At 47.2% G+C, this 23269-nt stretch overlaps 1 protein-coding gene across 6 annotated transcripts in view; it reads left to right on the top strand.

Annotated features, from left to right (window-relative positions):
* taf2 (TAF2 RNA polymerase II, TATA box binding protein (TBP)-associated factor) overlaps positions 1-23269 on the top strand; it is a 160599-nt gene that overhangs the window by 28256 nt on the left and 109074 nt on the right. For all 6 annotated transcript variants that reach the window (XM_070890558.1, XM_070890569.1, XM_070890553.1 and 3 more), the window contains 3 exons: positions 5990-6131; positions 12971-13202; positions 21895-22079. In XM_070890558.1, the coding sequence (XP_070746659.1) occupies positions 5990-6131; positions 12971-13202; positions 21895-22079 (559 nt within the window). The remainder of the gene's footprint in view (positions 1-5989; positions 6132-12970; positions 13203-21894; positions 22080-23269) is intronic.

Genomic DNA, 23269 nt, shown 5'->3' on the forward strand with positions numbered 1-23269 from the left:
GGGGTTTGGGGGGCGGGGGAGAAGAGAGAGGGGTTTGGGGGGTCGGGGGAGAAGAGAGGGGTGGGGGGAGAAGAGGGGGGGGGGAAGAGAGAGGCGGGGTAGAAGAGAGAGGGGTGGGGGGAGAAGAGAGGGATGGGGGGGAGAAGAGAGGTGGGGCAGTGGGGGGGGAGGAGAGAGAGAGAGAGGAGTGTGGGGGGGAGAGAGAGAGGGGTGTGAGGGGGGGAGAGAGAGGGGTGTGAGGGGGGGGAGTGTGAGGGGGGGAGAGAGAGGGGTGTGAGGGGGGGGAGAGAGAGGGGTGTGAGGGGGGGGGAGAGAGGGGTGTGAGGGGGGGGGAGAGAGGGGTGTGAGGGGGGGGGAGAGAGGGGTGTGAGGGGGGGGAGAGAGAGAGGGGTGTGAGGGGGGGGGAGAGAGGTGTGAGGGGGTGGAGAGAGAGGGGTGTGAGGGGGTGGAGAGAGAGGGGTGTGAGGGGGTGGAGAGAGAGGGGTGTGAGGGGGGTGGAGAGAGAGGGGTGTGAGGGGGGGGAGAGAGAGGGGTGTGAGGGGTGGGAGAGAGAGGGGTGTAGGGGGGGGAGAGAGAGGGGTGTAGGGGGGGAGAGAGAGGGGTGTGAGGGGGGGAGAGAGGGGTGTGAGGGGGGGGAGAGAGAGGGGTGTGAGGGGGGGGAGAGAGAGGGGTGTGAGGGGGGGGGAGAGAGAGGGGTGTGAGGGGGGGGAGAGAGAGGGGTGTGAGGGGGGGGAGAGAGAGGGGTGTGAGGGGGGGGAGAGAGAGGGGTGTGAGGGGGGGGAGAGAGAGGGGTGTGAGGGGGGGAGAGAGAGGGGTGTGAGGGGGGGGAGAGAGAGAGGGGTGTGAGGGGGGGGAGAGAGAGGGGTGTGAGGGGGGGGAGAGAGAGAGGGGTGTGAGGGGGGGGAGAGAGAGAGGGGTGTGAGGGGGGGGAGAGAGAGGGGTGTGAGGGGGGGGAGAGAGGGGGGTGTGAGGGGGGAGAGAAGAGAGAGGGGTTGTGGGGGGGGAGAAGAGAGCGGTTGTGGGGGGGGAGAAGAGAGAGGGGTTGTGGGGGGGGAGAAGAGAGAGGGGTTGTGGGGGGGGGGAAGGAAGAAGAGGGTGGTGGGGGGGGGGAAGAGAGAGTGGGGGGTGGGAGAAAGAGGGAGGGGTGTTGGGGGGGGGGGGGGAGAAAGAGGGAGGGGTGTTGGGGGAGAGGGGTGTTGGGGGGGGAGAGGGGTGTTGTGGGGGGGGGGAAGAGAGGTGGGGGAGAGGGATGTGGGGTGGGGGGGGGAGAGGGATGTGTGGGGGGGGGGGGAGGGATGTGTGGGGGGGGGAGAGAGGGATGTGTGGGGGGGGGGGGGAAGAGAGAGAGGGATGTGTGGGGGGGGGGGGAAGAGAGAGGGATGTGTGGGGGGGGGGGGAAGAGAGAGGGATGTGTGGGGGGGGGGGGAAGAGAGAGGGGGATGTGTGGGGGGGGGGGGAGAGAGAGGGGGATGTGTGGGGGGAGAGAGAGAGAGGGGGATGTGTGGGGGGAGAGAGAGAGAGAGGGGGATGTGTGGGGGGGGAAGAGAGAGAGAGAGAGGGGGATGTGTGGGGGCAGGCGGAAGAGAGAGAGAGAGAGAGAGAGGGATGAGGGATGTGTGTGGGGGGGGGGGGAGAGAGAGAGGGATGTGTGTGGGGGGGGGGGGGAGAGAGAGAGAGAGAGAGGGATGTGTGGGGGTGGGGGGGAGAGAGAGAGAGAGAGAGAGGGATGTGTGGGGGTGGGGGGGGAGAGAGAGAGGGATGTGTGGGGGTGGGGGGGGAGAGAGAGAGGGATGTGTGGGGGGGGGGGGGGAGAGAGAGAGAGGGATGTGTGGGGGGGGGGGAAGAGAGAGAGAGGGATGTGTGGGGGGGGGGGGGAGAGAGAGAGAGGGATGTGTGGGGGGGGGAAGAGAGAGAGAGGGGGGGAAGAGAGAGAGGGAGGGATGTGTGGGGGCAGGCGGGAGAGAGAGAGAGAGGGATGTGTGGGGGGGGGGGGAGGAGAGAGGGAGGTGTGGGGGGGGGGGAGAGAGAGGGAGGTGTGGGGGGGGTGGAGAAGAGAGAGGGATGTGTTAGGGGGGGGAGAAGAGAGAGGGAGGTGTGAGGGGGGGGGAGAAGAGAGAGGGAGGTGTGGGGGGGGGGGGGGGAAGAGAGAGGGAGGTGTGGGGTGGGGGAAGAGAGAGGGAGGTGTGGGGGGGGGGGGAAGAGAGAGGGAGGTGTGGTGGGGGGGGGAAGAGAGAGGGAGGTGTGGTGGGGGGGGGAAGAGAGAGGGAGGTGTGGTGGGGGGGGAAGAGAGAGGGAGGTGTGGTGGGGGGAAGAGAGAGGGAGGTGTGGGGGGGGGGGAAAGAGAGAGGGAGGTGTGGGGGGGGGGGAAGAGAGAGGGAGGTGTGGGGGTGGGGAAAGAGAGGGAGGTGTGGGGGTGGGGAAAGAGAGAGGGAGGTGTGGGGGGGGGGGGAAAGAGAGAGGGAGGTGTGGGGGGGGGGGGAAAGAGAGAGGGAGGTGTGGGGGGGGAAGAGAGGGAGGTGTGGGGGGGGGAAAGAGAGGGAGGTGTGGGGGGGGGAAGAGAGGGAGGTGTGGGGGGGGGGAAAGAGAGGGAGGTGTGGGGGGGGGAAGAGAGAGGGAGGTGTGGGGGGGGGGAAGAGAGAGGGAGGTGTGGGGGGGGGGGGAAGAGAGAGGGAGGTGTGGGGGGGGGGGGAAGAGAGAGGGAGGTGTGGGGGGGGGGGGAAGAGAGAGGGAGGTGTGGGGGGGGGGGAAGAGAGAGGGAGGTGTGGGGGGGGGGAAGAGAGAGGGAGGTGTGGGGGGGGGGGGAAGAGAGAGGGAGGTGTGGGGGGGGGGGAAGAGAGAGAGAGAGGGGTGTAGGGGGGGGAGAAGAGAGAGAGAGGGGTGTGGGTGGGGGAGGGGGAAGAGAGAGAGAGAGAGAGAGAGAGGGGTGTAGGGGGGGGCGGAAGAGAGAGAGATAGAGTGAGAGAGAGAGAGGGGTGTAGGGGGGGGAAGAGAGAGAGAGAGAGGGGTGTAGGGGGGGAAGAGAGAGAGAGAGAGAGGGGTGGGGGGGGGAAGAGAGAGAGAGGGGTGGGGGGGGAAGAGAGAGAGAGAGAGGGGTGGGGGGGAGAGAGAGAGAGGGGTGGGGGGGCAAGAGAGAGAGAGAGAGGGGTGTGGGGAGGGGGTGAGGAGAGAGAGAGAAGGGTGTGGGGGGGTGAGGAGAGTGAGAGGAGAGGTGGGGGGTTGAGGAGAGGAAGAGATGGGGGGGAGAAGAGAGAGAGAAGGTGGGGGGGAGAGAGAGAGAGAGAGAAGGGAGGGGGGGAGAAGAGAGATGGGTGGGGAGAGAGAGAGAGAGAGAGAGAGAGAGAGAAAGGGAGGTGGGGGGAGAGAGAGAGGGGGAAGGTGGGGGGGGAGAGAGCGAGACAGTGGGGTGGGGGGGGCGGTAGAGGAGGAGATAGAGAGAGACGGGGCGGAGGGGAGGAGAGAGACGTGGGTGGGGGAGAGAGAGAGAGAGAGAGAGAGAGAGAGAGAGAGAGAGAGAGACGGAGGGTGGGGGAGAGAGAGAGAGACGGGGGGTGGGGGAGAGAGAGAGAGAGAGAGAGAGACAGACAGACGGGAGGGTGGGGGGGGGAGAGAGAGAAGAGACGGGGGTGGGGAGAGAGAAAGACGGGGGAGGGTGGGGTGGGTGGAGAGAGAGAGAGAGAGAGAGAGAAAGAAAGAAGGCGGGGTAAAGCGAGAGAAAGAGAAGAGAAAGAGAGAGAGAGAGAGAGAGAGAGAGAGACGGGGGTGGGAGAAAGAGAGACACGCCGGGGTGGAGGTGGGGGGAAAAGAGAGAGGCAGGGCAAGGGGGTGGATACAGTCTCTTAATTGACCAAGTCAAATATACTTCAAACAAAAATAGACACAGCCAGGGTTCTGACATGCAGCCTGAATAGCATTTTCCTTCAGGAGGCACAGTTTCACTAAAAACAGAATAATACGCAGTGCATTATATGGTATAATGCTCCTGTCATTATAAAACAGCATTTTCATCTGACTTACTATGAGCAGTGCCACAGGAGATTCACTAATATATTCAAAATGGCATGTTTAGTATCCATTTCTGAAGCATCATATCTTGCAATGCAAATTCCTGTACTCTTTGTAAGAAAGTATAGAAAAATGCCAAAGGCATAGTCCCACCACAATTGAAAATACAGGTTGAACTTCTCTTACCTGGGAATCCCTTGTCCGGAACCATTCCCGGGTGGTGCATGCGCAGAATGCAACTTGTCAAAATCCTACTCACCAGTATAATCTTTCGCCTCAATCGGCTGCCTCCTCCTCATCTCCCTACTGGAACTCCTGCAGCCACAGTCCTCTGGCCGGCCGCTGCTCCCCACAGTACTCCCTCCGGGGGGTCAGGCCGACTCTTCGAGGCCTGCCAACTCTTCTGGGCCCGCCGGCTCTTCAAGGCCCCCTGCACACTGATTGGCTGGCTGGCTGACTGACTGACCGTTGGTTCTGCCAATCAACGCGCACACATAATTACCCCAGCAACAGCACTTAAAGGCGTAGTCCATCTAAACACGTGACCTCCCCATATCCGGCAAAACCCTTCGTTCGAGACAGGCTAGGCGCGCCGGATAAGGGAGGTTCAACTTGTATCTTTAATTGTCATAGGTGCTAGAGCATCTTGTTAGCCTTGATTGTCCATGCCAATCAACCTTAAAGAAAAAAGAGCCAGGGTTTTGACCTGGTAAGTATTCTGAAAGACAAATAAAGCTAGAAATTTCTTGCTGGTTTTCTTTGATTCGATTGTCTGGTCTTCCATGTTTGCAGACGACACTAAACTGGGTGGCGCTGTGAGGAGGATGCTAAGAGGCTGTAGGGTGACTTGGACAGGTTAGGTGAATGGGCAAATGCATGGCAGATGCAGTATAATGTGGATAAATGTGAGGTTATCCACTTTGGTGGCAAAAACATGACGGCAGAATAATATCTGAATGGCGGCAGATTAGGAAAAGGGGAGGTGCAATGAGAACTGGGTGTCATGGTACATCAGTCATTGAAAGTTGGCATGCAGGTACAGCAGGCGGTGAAGAAGGCAAATGGCATGTTGACTTTCATAGCTAGGGGATTTGAGTACAGGAGCAGGGAGGTCTTAATGCAGTTGTGCAGGGCCTTGGTGAGGCCTCACCTGGAATATTGTGTTCAGTTTTGGTCTCCTAATCTGAGGAAGGACATTCTTGCTATTGAGGGAGTGCAGCAAAGGTTCACCAGACTGATTCCAGGGATGGCAGGTCTGACGAATGAGGAGAGACTGGATTGACTGGGCCTGTATTCACTGGAGTTTAGAAGAATGAGAGGGGATCTCATAGAAACATATAAAATTCTGACTCGACTGGACAGGTTAAATGCAGGAAGAATGTTCCCGATGTTGGGGAAGTCCAGAACCAGGGGTCATAGTCTAACCGGTAAGCCATTTAGGACCGAGATGAGGAGAAACTTCTTCACTCAGAGAGTTGTTAACCTCTGGAATTCTCTACCACAGAGAGTTGTTGATGCCAGTTGTTTGGATATATTCAAGAGGGAGTTAGATATGGCCCTGACGGCTAAAGGGATCAAGGGGTATGGAGAGAAAGCAGGAAAGGGGTACTGAGGTGAATGATCAGCCATGATCTTATTGAATGGTGGTGCAGGCTCGAAGGGCCGAATGGCCTACTCCTGCTCCTATGTCTATGTTTCTCTGTAAAAGGACTGGCAGCTGTCAATCTAGGAAAACTTCCAAATAGTAATTTGCTTCTGATTGATCTCGGGTGTTGACTATTTAGATCACTTTCCTCCATGTAGTGTCTGAGCTGTGGCGTAAAAGTGAGGTCAGATTAGCAGTTCAGTATCACAAGTGTGCACTATACTTCAAACTTACAGATCAGTTAGTGCATTATGTAAACATTTTTGTTAATTATAATGGAATTTTGCAATATGCAATACCGTAGAAATGTACTGCCATTATTTTTCTGGTTGCCATTATTAGAGATGAAAGTCTTGAAGGTATATATAGAATTTTCCTTGGACCAGCCAAAGGGAGGACTTCATTTTGTCGTGCCGAATATGGAAGGCAGCATGGCTGAGCGAGGTGCACATGTCTTTTCCTTTGGGTATGAAAATTGTACAAGGTGAGCAGCTAAATTCTTTAGAGTAAATTATTTTAATACTTTTATCCAAATACATATTTTTTAAGCTTGTATAATTATTACTAGAATCATAGAATGATACAGCACAGAAGGAGGCCATTCGACCCATCGCCCTGTGCCAGCTCTTGGAAAGAGCTATCCAATTAGTCCCTTGTCCTTTCCTCATATCCCTGCAAATTTTTCTCTCTCTAGTATTTATCCAATTCACTTTTGAAAGTTATTACTCAATCTGCTTCCACCACCCTTTCTGTCAATCATCATAACTTATTGTGTAAAAATACATTTTTCTCATTTTGCCACTGGTTCTTCTCCCAGTTACCTTAAATCTGCGTCCTCCGGTTACTGACCCTTCCATCCCCGGAAATAGATTTCCTCCTTAACTCTTATTAAAACTTCATGATTTTGAACACCTGTTAAATCTCCCTTCAGCATTCTCTGCACTAAAATGTACATTACATAGTATATACAGCATAGAAACAGGCCATTCGGCTCAACCAGTCCATAAGCTGGCACTTAAGCTTCACTCAAGCCGCCTCCTGTCTTTCCTCATCTAACTCTTATCAGCATAACCCTCTATTCCCTTTCTTCTTCATATGCTTTTGTAGCCTCCCCTTAAATGAATCTATATTATCAGCCTCAACCACTCCCCGTGGTAGCGAATTCCACATTCTCGTCTCTCTGCATAAAGAAGTTCCTTCTGAATTCCCTATTTGATTTCTTGGTGACTATCTTATATTGATGGCTTCTAGGTTTGCTATTCCCCTCAAGTGGAAACGTTCTCTCCATATCTACTCTGAGAAAAGCTTTCATAATTCTAAAGAGCTCTATTAGGTCACCCCACAGCCTAGACCCAGCCAGTTTATCCTTTGCTGATGGGTATATCCTTGTATACCTTTTTTGCACCCTAAATCCTTTTTATAATATGGCGACCAGAATTGTACACAGTATTCTGTGTGGTTTAATCAAGGTTCGATACAAGTTTAGCATAACGTGTCTACTTTTCAATTCTATTCCTCTCAAAATAAACTCCATGCTTGGTTTGCTATTTTATAGCCTTATTAACCTGTGCCACTACTTTGTGACTTGTATATTTGTACTCCCAGATATCTTTGCTCCTCCACCCCATTTAGATTCTTATTTTCCAAGTAATATGTGTCCTCAATTTTCTTACCAAAATGTACTACCTCACACTTGTGTTGAAATTCATTTGCCAATTATGCCCATTCAGCAAGTTTATTCATGTCTTCTTGTAATTTGTTGCAGTACACCTCAGTATTGACTATTCCTCCAATTTTGTGTCATCCACAAATTTAGAAATTATGTTGTTGATTTCAAAGTCTAAATGATTAATATAAATTGTGAACAACATTGGTTCCAGCATTGATCCTTGTGCGACCCTACCTTCCACCTTCTGCCACTCTGAATAGCTACTCTTCTCTCTTGAAGACAGCTAGCTAACCATTTTACTACTTGTCTCCTGACGCCACATGTTCTGACCTTATTCATTAGTCTATTATGTGGCACCTTATCGAAAGATTTTTGGAAAGCTATTAAAATTACATTTACTGCGTTACCCTTGTCTAATCTCTGTGTTGCCTCTTCAAAGAATTTAATGAGGTTGGTCAAGCAAAACCTTACCTTTGAAATCTATGCTGTCTATTCATTATTGTGTTTTTGATTTTTAGGTGTTTTTCTGTTTTCACCTTTAGTAGGTATTCCATTATTGTTCCTACCACCGATGTTAAGGTGATTGGTCTGAAGTTCTCTTGACATGTTGTATCGCCCTTCTTAAATATAGATATTACGTTAGCTATCTGCCAGCCCTCTGGCACTACATCTTATTTACTAACGAATTATTAAATATGTGTACTCGTGCCTCTGCTGCCTCTTTCATAGATTCTTTTAAAATGTGCAGATGTAATCCATCCAGACCACGAGTTTACTTAATATTTCTCTTATTTTAAGTACGGTTATATCATTTCTAATCTCATCTTATGATGTCATGTCCACCTGATCTGTCTCCCTGGTAAATACTGAAGCAAAGCAATTATTTAATATTTCTGCCATTTCATTATCGCTGCCTGTGATTTTTATCATGTACATCCCTCAGTGGCCCTATTCCCATCCCGACTTTCCTTTTTTTAATTTATATGCCTGTAGAATATTTTGCTATTTTGTTTTATGTTCCTTGATAATTTAATTTGATAGTTTCTCTCTGCCTTCCGGATTGTTTTTTTTTTTACTTCTCTCCTAATCTTTTTCTTGCCTCCCTAGTCATGCTTTCCCCTGCTGTTCATGTCCTTGCCCTCAATTTGTCCCTTGTCTCTATTCATCCATGGTGTCTCATTAGTGTTTAGATTGTTCTTGTTTTTTAGCGGAATATATTTTTCCTGGACTCTGAACAGCTTTTTAAATGTTTCCCGTTGCTGTTCTATATCATTGTTTGCCAAATTGTGTATTTTAATTTACCAAGATCTACAGGTTGAACCCCTCGTCCGGCACCATTCCTGGCCGCTCCGACATGAACAAATTGAAATCCTTCCTCGCTGCCGACTCCCACATCCCACAATCGCTGGCCTGACCCCGCGATCCACCGATCACACCCCCCCACCCCACAATCTCTCTGCTGTACTCTCAGCCCCAAGCCAGCCAACCCCGATATCCCCTTGCTCAGTACCTGTACCATCCAATTTAACGTGACCGCCCCTTGTCCGGCAAAATCCCTTATCCAGCACAGGCCAGGTCCCGAGGGTGCCGGATAAGAGAGGTTCAACCTGGGTATTCTCAGCCCCTCACAATCGGCTTTTCTCCAATCTATTACCCTGGTCTTCGTCATACTTGTGTCCTTCTCAATTATTATCATAACGCATACTATATTAAGGTCACTATTGCTAGATGCTCCCATTGCTCTCATCTGCTCTGGTTCATCCTTGTCGGGCTTCTTGTATACTGGGTTACAAAGGAGTCCTGCATATGTTGCAGGGACTCCATTCTCTTATCCCCTTTACCTTCTGGCCAATTAATTTTGAAATCCCCTGTGGTGGTGGTGGTTTTTTTTTACTAATTTTTTTACTAATTTCCCTAATTTGTTTGCATATTTCTTCCTCCACCTCCCTTCCACTCTGGTGGTCTGTAGACTATCCCTATTAGAACAAACATTCGTGTGATGGATCCTTTATTATCTTTTATCTCTATCCACATGGATTCTATTTTTGTGTTGCGTCACTTTTTTCTATTGCAATTATGTTATCTCTAATAAGTACGGCTACTACACCTCCCATTTACCCCCCCTCTCTTTTCTAAATATGTTATACCCTGCAATGTTTAATTCCCAGTCCTGATTTTTCCGTAGCCATGTCTCAGTGATCCCAACTATATCTGGTTCCTTACAACGTATTAATGCCTCCAGTTCCCCTATTTTATTCTGGACACTGTGCATTTCTGTACAGTTTATCTCATTTTTAATAGCAGTTCCTCTCGCTTTTTAAAGTCATCTTTTTACACTCTTGTTCTTTAACTCTCTTATTCCCTGGCCATTTATGTCCTCTCTTCGTTTAGCTTGCCCTGTGCTCTCTTTCCTGTTTTGTTTATATGTAACATTAAACAGTTATAATTAAGTAAATTGCAACAAGTGAGGCTTCTCGTTGTTTGCAGCACATTGGGGTTGAATGTTACCATGCAATGCTGGAACAGGCTCGAGTCATGCTCCACTCATTTCATGATCTGAGATACATTGGGCCCAAGTTTCGGGACGCACCTAAAACGGCGCAGCCCGGACCTGGACGCCCGTTTTTCACGCCAGAAAGAGCGCCGAAAAAAAACTTCCCTATTCTCCGGCTCCCTGCAGGTCTTCTGCAGCCGGGCGCAGCGCAGCACGAGCTGTTGGTGGCGGAGCCAGGTCCTTGCGCTGAAAACAGTGCCGGGACCTTTGCACATGCGCGCTACAGTGGATGCGCATGTGCAGTAGCTCCAGGCGCCCAAAACTGTGGGAGGGGCCCGAAGCACGCAGCCCCTAGCCCTGGCCCAATGGCATCACTGGGGCTGCGTGAATAAGGCTCCTCCCACGGCCAGCTCCTGCTTCCTCCCGACGCGACTCGACTCCCGCTCCCCCCGTCCCCCCCCCCCCGGCGACCCGAACTCCGCAACTCTCTCCCCCTCCATCAACCCGAGACCCGACGCCACCTACCTGTAAATCTAGCCCGAGGTCTTTGGCTCCGCCGTTCAGCCTCCTACTCTTCCTCCCCCCTTCCCTCCTTCCTTCCCTCCCCTCCTCTCTCCTTCCTTCCCTCCCTCCTCTCTCCTTCCTTCCCTCCCTCCTCTCTCCTTCCTTCCCTCCCTCCTCTCTCCTTCCTTCCCTCCCTCCTCTCTCCTTCCTTCCCTCCCTCCTCTCTCCTTCCTTCCCTCCCTCCTCTCCCTTCCTTCCCTCCCTCCTCTCTCCTTCCCTTCCCTCCCTCCTCTCTCCTTCCTTCCCTCCCTCCTCTCTCCTTCCTTCCCTCCCTCCTCTCTCCTTCCTTCCCTCCCTCCTCCTCTCTCCTTCCTTCCCCTCCCTCCTCCTCTCTCCTTCCTTCCCTCCCTCCTCCTCTCTCCTTCCTCCCTCCCTCCTCTCTCCTTCCTTCCTCCCTCCTCTCTCCTTCCTTCCCTCCCTCCTCTCTCCTTCCTTCCCTCCCTCCTCTCTCCTTCCTTCCCTCCCTCCTCTCTCCTTCCTTCCCTCCCTCCTCTCTCCTTCCTTCCCTCCCTCCTCTCTCCTTCCTTCCCTCCCTCCTCTCTCCTTCCTTCCCTCCCTCCTCTCTCCTTCCTTCCCTCCCTCCTCTCTCCTTCCTTCCCTCCCTCCTCTCTCCTTCCTTCCCTCCCTCCTCTCTCCTTCCTTCCCTCCCTCCTCTCTCCTTCCTTCCCTCCCTCCTCTCTCCTTCCTTCCCTCCCTCCTCTCTCCTTCCTTCCCTCCCTCCTCTCTCCTTCCTTCCCTCCCTCCTCTCTCCTTCCTTCCCTCCCTCCTCTCTCCTTCCTTCCCTCCCTCCTCTCTCCTTCCTTCCCTCCCTCCTCTCTCCTTCCTTCCCTCCCTCCTCTCTCCTTCCTTCCCTCCCTCCTCTCTCCTTCCTTCCCTCCCTCCTCTCTCCTTCCTTCCCTCCCTCCTCTCTCCTTCCTTCCCTCCCTCCTCTCTCCTTCCTTCCCTCCCTCCTCTCTCCTTCCTTCCCTCCCTCCTCTCTCCTTCCTTCCCTCCCTCCTCTCTCCTTCCTTCCCTCCCCCCTCTCTCCTTCCTTCCCTCCCCCCTCTCTCCTTCCTTCCCTCCCCCCTCTCTCCTTCCTTCCCTCCCCCCTCTCTCCTTCCTTCCCTCCCCCCTCTCTCCTTCCTTCCCTCCCCCCTCTCTCCTTCCTTCCCTCCGCCCTCTCTCCTTCCTTCCCTCCCTCCTCTCTCCTTCCTTCCCTCCCTCCTCTCTCCTTCCTTCCTTCCCTCCCTCCTCTCTCCTTCCTTCCTTCCCTCCCTCCTCTCTCCTTCCTTCCTTCCCTCCCTCCTCTCTCCTTCCTTCCTTCCCTCCCTCCTCTCTCCTTCCTTCCTTCCCTCCCTCCTCTCTCCTTCCTTCCTTCCCTCCCTCCCCTCTCTCCTTCCTTCCCTCCCTCCCTCCCCTCTCTCCTTCCTTCCCTCCCTCCCCTCTCTCCTCCCTCCCTCTCCCACCCCCTTCTCTCCCTCCCAACCCCCTTCTCTCCCTCCCAACCCCCTTCTCTCCCTCCCAACCCCTTCTCTCCCTCCCAACCCCTTCTCTCCCTCCCACCCCCTTCTCTCCCTCCCACCCCCTTCTCTCCCTCCCACCCCCTTCTCTCCCTCCCCCTCCCACCCCCTTGTCTCCCTCCCCCTCCCACCCCCTTGTCTCCCTCCCCCTCCCACCCCCTTGTCTCCCTCCCCCTCCCACCCCCTTGTCTCCCTCCCCCTCCCACCCCCTTGTCTCCCTCCCCCTCCCACCCCCTTGTCTCCCTCCCCCTCCCACCCCCTTGTCTCCCTCCCCCTCCCACCCCCTTGTCTCCCTCCCCCTCCCACCCCCTTGTCTCCCTCCCCCTCCCACCCCTGTCAGAAACACACACTGACAGACAGAGAGATAGAGATACTGACAGAGACACACTGGGGGGACCATCCCAGTATGCTGTTGGAGGACTCCCGGTGCTGCAGTTGGTAAGTAGAAAATGTTTTAATTATTGATTTTTTTTAAAACATTTTTATTTTTTATTTATTTTTTTTTGATTGATTTATTGGTTGATTTATTGATGTATTTATCATTTATTATTGATGATGGCTCTTTATTTGTAAAACTGAAGTGTTTAATGTTTGTAAACTTCCCTTTAAACCCCCGCCCCCCCCCCCCCCTTTCCCTACGCCTAATTTGTAACCTACGCCTGATTTTCTAAAGTGTAGACAAGGTTTTTTCGAACGTGCAAAAATCTTCACTTACTCCATTCTAAGTTAGTTTGGAGTAAGTTTTCACTGACGAAACTTTGAAAACAGGCGTATGTGGCCGGACACGCCCCCTTTTGAAAAGAAAATTCTGTTCCAAAGTGAAACTGTTCTAACTGACTAGAACTGGAGCAAACTAAATGCCGAGAATTTGAATTTCTAAGATACGCCGTTCTACACCAGTTGCTCCAAAAAATCAGGAGCAACTGAGGCCGAAACTTGGGCCCATTGTGGTAGCAGAAGCTATTGTTGGATCCTTGGAAGGAGAGAAATTGTAGGTGAAACAGAGATTTCTGTGTTGAGTAAATTTCAAGATTTGAGCTATTTGCAGGACACAAGGATCTGCAAGAATTTTGACTGATGTTTTTACTTCTTTGTAGATTTTGGTTTCCCTGTGTTGACTCTTACTCTGAACTTTGCACATGGAAATTGGAGTTCACGGTTGATGCTGCCATGGTGGCAGTTTCCAATGGAGATTTGGTGGAATCTGTTTACACCCATGACATGAGGAAAAAAACTTTTCACTACATGTTAACTATTCCAACAGCAGCACCGAACATTTCACTTGCTGTTGGCCCCTTTGAAATACTGGTTGATCCTTATATGCATGAGGTAAGTGGAACTAAACCATATTTGATCTGACTGTTAGGAATAAAAGTCTTGAAGGTCCCCATTTTCTACATTTAAAGCACAGAGGTCATTGCATATTAACTATTTTTACTGCTAAATATTTTAAGTATTTCTAGAATCTTAAATTGTGCGGATGGTTTAAGTTGTGACGTAACATTTATAAAGTGAAGAATATCCGTGTCGACATTATAGTGAACTTTTTGGAAGTGTATTCATTAGATGCAAATATCTGGTTCTATCCCCAAAGTTACTGAAAATCTACGTGTGGAAATAATTAACATCGTCCCAGCAAGAGGAAATAACTTAGAGAGAAGGTAAAAGGACTCTTTGGGGCCGAAATTCCCCTGCTGTGCGCCTCTGGGGGCGCGAACAGGGCACGAAAGTGCTTTTGGTGGGGTGGGGGCCGCTACCAGCTCCCGCAAAATTGTCCGGGAGTTAGTGGAGACACGAATGCTGTCTCCCACTGGTAGTGGCCCAGGCCGCTGCACCGGCAATGATCACGTCATCGCCATACATTTTCGCCCCGCGGTGGCCCCTTTCCGCCTTGTGCCAGAAATTGGCCAGCACCCTATGATGCCACCGCAGGCAATGCCTGCGCCAGCCTCATGGGTCGCAATCCAGGCCGCACGCCCATCGTGGAGTGGGGAGGTGCGCTGTGCTGCGCCGCATGCCATCATTTTGTTTTACCCCACTTGCCGGTCGGGCCGCAGTTGAACGATTTTGCAGTGTCTGGGCTGCGACCAAATTGAAAGTTGGTGAAAACTTTGGTCGAGGTTTATGAGGTATCATGTATGATATTTTCTAGGTACACGACCCAGACTGGCAGTTTGAAATGGTGTTTACTGCCCTTTATTTTCCTATGGGTGTCACAGGAAACATTTCTAAATTTACTCCTAATGTCCCTGCCTACCGTGATTTTACTTTTTAGGAAAGGGGTGCAGACAAACTATATCTTTTTTTAATGTCCGGCATCTTTTTTTTGACTATCTGAGAGGGGCATTGGATTTTCTGGAGATGATGATGACTGATGTCAGTGCTGGGGAGTGTAACATATTTTATTTGGGACACTCAATCACATCATTAAGTAACTCCCAGGTCAGGTTTACAGGCCAGATGCAGTGTAAAACTCCCTGTACTTTGACTCAAACCCAACTTAGAAAAATGCCTATTAGTGTGACCTCTCCCTCCCACTTTCCATTCCTTGTGGCTTCTCTGAGTAGAGTTGCCAATTCATTCAAGTGTGGACACTTTTGTGCTGTGCATTTGTACCCTCTGGGAAAGGGCTGCAGCTTAGATATAGGATTTGCAGCCCGTGTCTGGTTTTGTATGTCTTAAGAAAGATCGGAGCCTTTGACTTAAGTTTAGGCTGGATTCAAAACTATATTGTATGATACCCACTACATAATGTATATAATTTTTTGTGCTGAGCCAGTAAAATCTGAAAAATTGGGAAGTTTAGTATGCATGAAGAATAGTGAAATTTCAAAAAATGAAATTTAATGAACAACAGTAAATGTGGAGATCAAGTTCAATATTCTCTCTCTGTTTGTGGTATACAACCAAGTAGTTATTCTTCAGATGATCTTAAATGTCTGATTTCACCGTCCCATCCAAAAGTATTGGACTTGATTTTCTTGACATGTTTTAACCACTTTCCTTATTGAGCTTAATTAAAAATTAATAATTTCATGTTCTGATTTTAATGTTCCATCTTTTCATTTTTTCAATATGCATCCACAGGGGAATAATTTTCAGTTACATGAGAAATGCCTGTAACCTAATTCTAGACCATGAGAACTTAACTTGTGTTGAGCTGTTCTGTAATAATGTTTTAGCTGAAGATTGCTGAAGTCTAATAAGATCATTAAATAATTGCAACACTGTTTGTTACAACATTATACTTCAACAAGGCCTTGCTCTCTCCCCCATTCCTCTTCTAATTTTCTCCAGAGCTTTACTCCATTTGGAAGACGTTAGCACCTTCCTGAGGTATGGTTCCATGGGTGATGGGCACCCTCGGTTACCTAACCCAAATCGACGTTCTCAACATCTGAGCCTGGACAGTAAGCATTGGTGGGTTACATGATCATAGGAAGCAGTGCAGCTAAGCTCAATCTTATCCTCCCTTGGTGTTCACATACATGCAGAGCTAACTAGATTGCAATCAAAAGCAGATATATTGGTTGATTTTATTTTCTTCCTTAATCCATGCTACTGAGACCAATTGTAGAACCCTTACTGCTGTCCCAGCTGAGAGCACCTAACAATACAAAATGGGGTGGGGCGGGGGGGGTGGAGGAGTTCAAAGCCTTTGATTATCTTGGTCTGTATAGGTCAGATACTCATTGCTTTAACCAGCAGGGACATAAATGTAGGCTTAGTACGAGAAACATAGTGAGAATGCATGACTATCAGTGGCTATTGGAACCAAGTCAATCATGACATTTAAGAGGGACTTTTGAGTCCATCAGAACATGTAATAGTTACGAAGAAAAAGCAAGGAAATGGGATTAGAGTAGATATCTCTGTGGAGTCAGCACAGGCTGACTGGACTGAATGTCCTCTTCCGTGCTAAAATTTCAGAGGATTGTTTTTTTTGTTGCAGGAATTAAGTTAGCTTTCCGTATGGAATCTGTGGGCAAGATGCAATAATTAGATTAATGTAGAGTAGGCCATCTTTGTCATACATTCATGTCACCATATCATGCTTTTAAGGCTGTTGAGGTTATGAGACCAGAGGATAATGTGCATTAGTGTGAAAATGCGTTGCAGCAAGGAGTGTTAGGAGTTTACTTTGTTCCCATATTGCTCCACACAGCAAGCTATTGATTTCAATTATACCATCAGAAAAATCAGAACGTGAAGACCAGTTTCTTCCCGCAACAGGAAAAGAAGGGGGAGATCATCATAGGCAGTCCCTCGGAATCGAGGAAGACTTGCTTCCACTCTTAGCATGAGTTCCTAGGTGGCTGTACAGTCCAATACGAGAACCAGTTTCTGTCACAGGTGGGACAGACAGTGATTGAAGGAAAGGGTGGGTGGGGAGTCTGGTTTGCCGCACGCTCCTTCCGCTGCCTGCGTTTGATTTCTGCATGCTCTAGGCAACGAGACTCAAGGAGCTCAGCACTCTCCCGGATGCACTTCCTCCACTTAGGGGGAGAACATCGTTCACTGTTGCTCATGTCCTAGAAGTTGGTTTTAGAGTGGTGTAGGCAGATGCCTAAAAGGAGCCCACCTAGTTTCTCTCAGCCAAAGCATTAGATATGTTAAGAGGATGATAACCTAAAAGGAAGCAATATGGAATTTGTTCAATATAACATAGAAAACCTAATACTGTATGTGGGATTGCTTTAACAAAATATCTAGACAATAGCGATCACAACATAAAGATTGAGAAGGACATAAGTAAGACAAAGACTCGAGTTATAAATTGGAAAAAAGCTGATTTTAAGGAGATGTGAATGGAATTGGGGGAAGTAAACCCCCCAAAATGTACTGAAAAACAAAGAAATAGAACAACAGTGGGAAACCATGATCAGTAGAGTCCAGGAGAAATATATTCCATGGAAAAAAGCAAGAACAAACTAGCCAGTAATGACACACCATGGATGAACAGAGAAATAAGGGAAACATTGAAACTAATAAAATAAGGTATGCACAAAGTACATAGACAACAAAGCAAAGGATGACAAAATGGTTAGGAAAGAAGCCAAAAATCAATTAGGAAGGCAAAGATAAACTACAAATTTAAATGATCAAGGATTATGAACAAAAATAGTAAAGTATTCTACAGACACACAAATAACAGAAGAAAAATCAGAATAGGGCCACTAAGGGATAATCTCATAGGTAATGACAACGAAATGGCAGAAATATTAAATAATTACATTGCCTCGATATTTACCACGGAGATTAACATGGTGGACATGACATTAGAAGAACAGATCAAAAAAGATTTAAAGACATTTAAGATAGAAAGGGGGAAGATAATTGATAAACTAAGCAGACTTAGAGAGGATGAAACCCTTGGTCCAAATGGATTGGATCCGTGCATATTAAAATAAGTTAGGGAAGGGATAGCAGTGGCACTATTACATATATTACATATGTATAAAAATTCTTGAGAAAAGGAAATAGTGCCAGAGGACTGGTGGACAGCAAATGTTTGTCCTGTATATAAAAAGTGAGAGAGACCAAGTTCAAGGAACTATAGACCAATTAGCTTAACATCAGTGTAGGAAAGATAATTGAATCCTTATGCAGAGATGTAATCGAAAAACATCTAGATATTGAAAATATAGGCCTGGAAATCCCGGCCTCCCCGGGTCTGTACTGAGTGTGTATGGACCTGGGAAGGCTTCGTAAAAGCTGGAGCTTGACAGATCGCCTGCATCTCGGGAGTGAAGACATTTGCAAAGGCAATATTGCGGGATTTACCCATATCTTGCCCAGCAAATGTCTTCAAAACTCTTGCACCTGATAAAAGCAGGCGCATAGCCTACTTTTACAGGCGTAAGAGTTTTAAAACATTCAAAAATATAATAAAATAACATTTAAAAAACACATTTTTAAAAAACCCTGCCCACTAAGAAGTTTATTTTTAACCCTAATTATAAAACTTTTTTTTTTTAAATCGGAAAAATATATATATTTTTTTAAGGCATTTATTAACTTTAATTTCAATTTATTTTAATTATGTGAGGTTTTTTTATGATGTTTAGTGTGTTTCTTTTCCTCATTTAATAACAATGAGAACGCATAGATACGGAGTTCTCATTGCTATTAATGAGAAAGATATGGAATACTGAACCTGATTGGTTGTGCAGTCACACGTGACTGCACTTTCTGCGAGGGAACCTGGAGGACCGGAGCGCGCTTCGCAGCGCGGGAAGAGAAGGCCTCCCCAACGGAATCCAATGCTCCTCTGGGACCACCAGGTAATTTCGAACAAATTCTCCGGTCAGAGACGTTTGTCCGAAAGAAGCCTCTGACCGGAATTTCAGGGCCATTATAGAGTAGTCAGCACGGATTCCAAAAGGGAAGATCATGCTTAACCAACCTTATTGAATTCTTGAGGAATGAACAGAAATGATAGATGAGGGTAATACAGTAGATGTATATATGGATTTCGAAAAAAAGATTTTGATAAGTTACCGCATGATAGCTTCATGCAGAGCATTTGGAGTTGCAGAATGGATAGTACGCTGGCTACAAAACAGAAGACAGAGAGTCGGGGTTAAAGGCAGTTACTTAGATTGGCAAATGGTGGGAAGTGGTATTCCACAAGGATCTGTGCTGGGACCACTGTTCACCATTTACGTACATGATTTGGCCATAAATATACGATAGTCACTAATAAATCCATTAAGGAATTCAGAAGAAACATCTTTACCGAGTGATTGGTTAGAATGTGGCACTCACAACCACAAGTAGTCGTTGAGACAAAATAGCAAGTATGCATTTAAAGGGAAGCTAGATAAGCACATTAGGGAGAAAGGGATAGAAGGATATATTAATGGGGTTGGATGAAGAAGGGTGGGAGGAGACTCATGTGGAGCATGAAACACCAGCATGAATCTGGACCGAATGGCCTGTTTTTTGTAATGCAGGTTGAACCTCTTATCCGGCACCCTCAGAACCTGGCCTGTGCCGGATAAGGGATTTTGCCAGATGAGGGAAGGTCATGTTAAATTGGATGGTACAGGTCCTGAGCAAGGCGCTATTGGGGCTGGGAGTGCGGCAGAGATTATGGGGGGGGAGGGGGTGGATCGTGGAGTCAGGCCAGCGATTGCGGGAGTTGGCAGCAAGGAAGGACTTCACTTTGTTCATGTCGGAGTGACCGGGTATGGTGCCGGACGAGAGGTGATGCTGGAAAAGGGAGGTTCAACCGGTACTTTGTAAAACTTACATTCCTAGAACGCCTTCAAGGTAATAAAACATTCCAAAGCACTTCATGCAAGTGAGAACAGATGCCGGGCAGTGAATGGAGAAAAGTTAGAGAAGTTGACCAAAACATGGGCAAAGTTGGTTTTGAAAGAGGAAGCAAGCTGGAGAGGTTTTGGGAGAGTATTCGACCAAGACAGCCTATGCTCCGTGACCAGAGGTAGAGTGGAGGTGCAAATGAGGACCCAGTTGGAAGTGCTGAGGATGCAATAACATGTGAAGGAGACAGCACAGATAACGAGGTGCAAGGTCGTAGAGGGAATTGTAGATCATGCAATGATGGAGGGATGTGTAGATTTGTATTTTAAATTAGGGACACTTGCAATGTGCCCTATTTCATGTTCCCTTAATAAGGGACTATGTGCAATAAGCTCCCAAGTGCCATGCTATTAAATGTTTACCATATGGCATTAAATACAATTACTACAGATAGAAATTATCCTGAAGTCGAAACATCAAAAATAAAAATGTACCTACAATGGTAAAGAAAAATAAACTATTCATTTTATAGACAATATAGTATTAAAAACATCTCCATCTTTGTTAGCAACACTTCTGAATTATATCACCATCTTCATGAAACATTAACTTTATCTGCGTGACTGCAGAAGTTTGAGTTTGGTGATTTGGGTGGTTATGGTTATTATAATGGTGGCTGTGATGTAATAGTTGCATAATAAACTGCCAGCTGTGGCTCAGTTGATAGTACCCTCCTCTCCTGTGAGTCAGAAGGTTGTGGGATCAAGTCCCACTCCAGGCTGACACTCCATTGTCAAAGGTGCCATCTTTTGGATGAGACGTTAAACCGAGGCCCCATTGCGCACTCGGGTGGATGTAAAAGATCCCATGGCACTATTTCGAAGATGAGCAGGGGAGTTACCCCAATGTCGTGGCCACTCTTTATCCTTCAACCAACATCATTAATACCTGGTCATTATCACATTGCTGTTTGTGGGAGCTTGCTGTGTGTAAATTAGCTGCCGCGTTTCCTACATTACAACAATGACTACACTTCAAAAAGCAATTCATTGGCTTTAAAGTGCTTTGGGACATCCTGTGGTCGCTAAAGGCGCTATATAAATGCAAGACTATCTATATTTTCTTTCTAAAATGGCCATTTTGTGAGTTGTGATTTTTTTTGTTATTGAAAAATAAATTACCAGCCAGGTGGTGCTGTGTAATCTAAGATTTTTCTTAATAGATGGTGGTGCAGTATACTTGTACAGTAATGTCTTCAGTTTTATGTCATAACTGATCATAAGTAAAATGCAGCGGTATAAAATACTTCCCTACTCAACGTGAAAGATTTAGATCCCCTGCAGTCGCTTTGTGAAGATTTGTTTTTATGGATTTTCACTTAACTTACACAGTCCTTCACATTATTGAAAATAATTTAGTTTCCTCTATATATGAATTGTTGCTACAATACTCAGTTCCATTTTAAGATCAGTTTGTCTTATTTAGTGTAAACTTTCATGCTATGCCATTTGTGGAACTACCAATGTTCGCCTCGTGCTCAAGGAAAACATTTGAATTTTAAGGAAAACTTTGTGGTGGTGATAAAGTCTGTGGATTAATTAGAATGTTGTATTATAGAGCAATGCATTTTGTTTATTGATGCTTATGTAATAACTCTAATAGTTGAGTTTGCGTATGGCTTTTGCTGTTGATGTCCTTTACCTGTTAGAAAAAATTGTGAATTGGATTGGTTCATAAATCTTTAACTACTGTTATTTTAGTTCATATTTATTCAATACTTAAAATGTTTCCATTCGTAGTTTTTAAACTGGATTAAACATGAATTTCATTGTTAACAAAGATGTTAATTATAATCTAATGAAATCTGTTAAAGTGATGACATTTCATAGAGCAGCACATATCTGAACAGCACTCTTGGATCAGAATTGGTGATTGTAATGTCCATATCGCAGAAAATGTGTGTGTTCCTATTAAATGTAAATTGGTTACTTGCTGAGAAATGCTTGGCTTTATGGATGACCCAATAAAGGAATGTGTTCTGCTTTTTGAAAATTGTAGATGGTAACTTCAAAGTGCTATAATTGAAAAGCACACCAGGGGGCAGCAACAAGCAATGGGTAAAGCGAGTTTAGATTGAAATATGAAGGATTAGAGAGAAACTGAACACCTCAAATATTATGACTAAAATTTAGACAGTGCATGCTACATGATCTTGCTTCAGAGTTTGTTACCTTTCTAATAAAGGTAGTAATTTTTCTCAAACTGTTGAACCCAAACTGTTAAAACTAAACTGAGAAATTTGGAAATAATTAGACGAATTACAGATTTTCAAAAGATTACAAAAATGACACTTTTACACATTTCCCCATATCGAACCTTTTGAATTCTGCACCACAATAGAATATTTCTTATTTTATGATGCAATATTTAACATTACATAAACATTTCTTAATTTATAGTTATGTAATTCTACTTTAGAGCAACATTTGAGAGAAATCTACATGAAATTGTGTTTAATATGAAAGAAAAGTGCTTGAAAATTAGTTTTGTAGTCGGACCCAAGACTGGCCAAGCACAACAAATGTTCCATGTGACAAAAATTGTGAAGCGGTCTGAATGAATTTCTTTGCAATGGAAGTATTATATGGAGCAAAACTCTAGATAATATTTCTAATTTTGGTCTAATCTAAAATTGTATTTTTATTGAAATGATAACTTACCTGTTTCACATTTTAATATCCTGCCTTTCCAGGTGACACATTTCTGTTTACCCCAACTATTGCCACTCCTCAAACACACCACATCCTTTCTTCATGAGATTTTTGAGTTTTATGAAGAGATTCTGACCTGCCGATACCCCTATGCCTATTATAAGACTGTATTTGTTGATGAAGCCTATGTAGAAGTCGCTTCATATGCATCTATGAGTATTTTAAGGTGAGTCTCTATTGTAAGAATCTTTTATTTTGGAGGAAATGTTGATTGGACAGTCAACATTTCTCATAGTGGGGGCTACTTGGAGTGAGTTTTTCAGGCTGCTTTCAAACATTTGTTTGCTGCCTGTTCAAATGGAATCGGCAGAAGCTTATAGGCAGAGTACTTGCCTGCTTTTGACTGGGTTATGATGCATGGTGCTGGGAAAACAAAGTGGAAAGGACAAAATATTTTTAAAACTAATGCTTAATAGTTAAGGAAGCAGTTTGGAATTTTAAATGGAACGCAGAACTTATCTGGTGCTTTTATTGATAAAGGCACAGTCCCGTGAAACAAACCAGTTGTACATGGAGGATCGCAGGTTCAGTCCACAGTTTGGCCCCAAGTTTCCACATGATTTGCTCCTGATTTTTAGGAGCAACTGGTGTAGAACGGAGTATCTTAGAAATCGGAATTCTCGACATTTAGTTTGCTCCAGTTCTAGTCAGTTAGAACAGTTTCACTTTGGAACAGAATTTTTTTTTCAAAAGGGGGCGTGTACGGCCACTTACGCCTGATTTCAAAGTTTCGTGAGTGAAAACTTACTCCAAACTAACTTAGAATGGAGTAAGTGAAGATTTTTGTACGCTCGAAAAAACCTTGTCCACACTTTAGAAAATCAGGCGTAGGTTACAAATTAGGCGTGGGGCGGGGGGGGGGGTAAGGGAAGTCATTAAATTCTACAATCAATCCTTAGTTATACTTATACAAATATTATACAAATAAATCCAACCTGAATAAAAATTTATAAGCAAAGAAAAGATTAAATAAATCATGTTCCTACCTGCGTGAAAGTGCTTCAGGCAGCGGTGTGGCGCAGTGTCTCGACGGCAGCGGCAGCAAGCTTCGAGCTGAGCTGCAGTGCTTGAGGCAGGCCTTCATTCTCTTCGTGGCTGGCCGCGAAGAAGCAGCACCGGACGGACCCGAGGCCATTCGGCCATGAGATATCAGCGGCGTCAGTGGCTGGCCGGCAGCCGAAGAATCAGCGGACCGATGTGAGGCCATTCGGCCATGAGATAGCAGCGGTGTCAGTGGCTGGCCGGCAGCCGAAGAATCAGCGGACCGATGTGAGGCCATTCGGCCATGAGATAGCAGTGGTGTCAGTGGCTGGCCGGCAGCCGAAGAATCAACGCAGGACACACGCAGCTCATTAA

Source organism: Pristiophorus japonicus, chromosome 1 (genome assembly GCF_044704955.1).
Source record: "Pristiophorus japonicus isolate sPriJap1 chromosome 1, sPriJap1.hap1, whole genome shotgun sequence".
In the NCBI taxonomy this organism is placed as follows: domain Eukaryota; kingdom Metazoa; phylum Chordata; class Chondrichthyes; family Pristiophoridae; genus Pristiophorus; species Pristiophorus japonicus.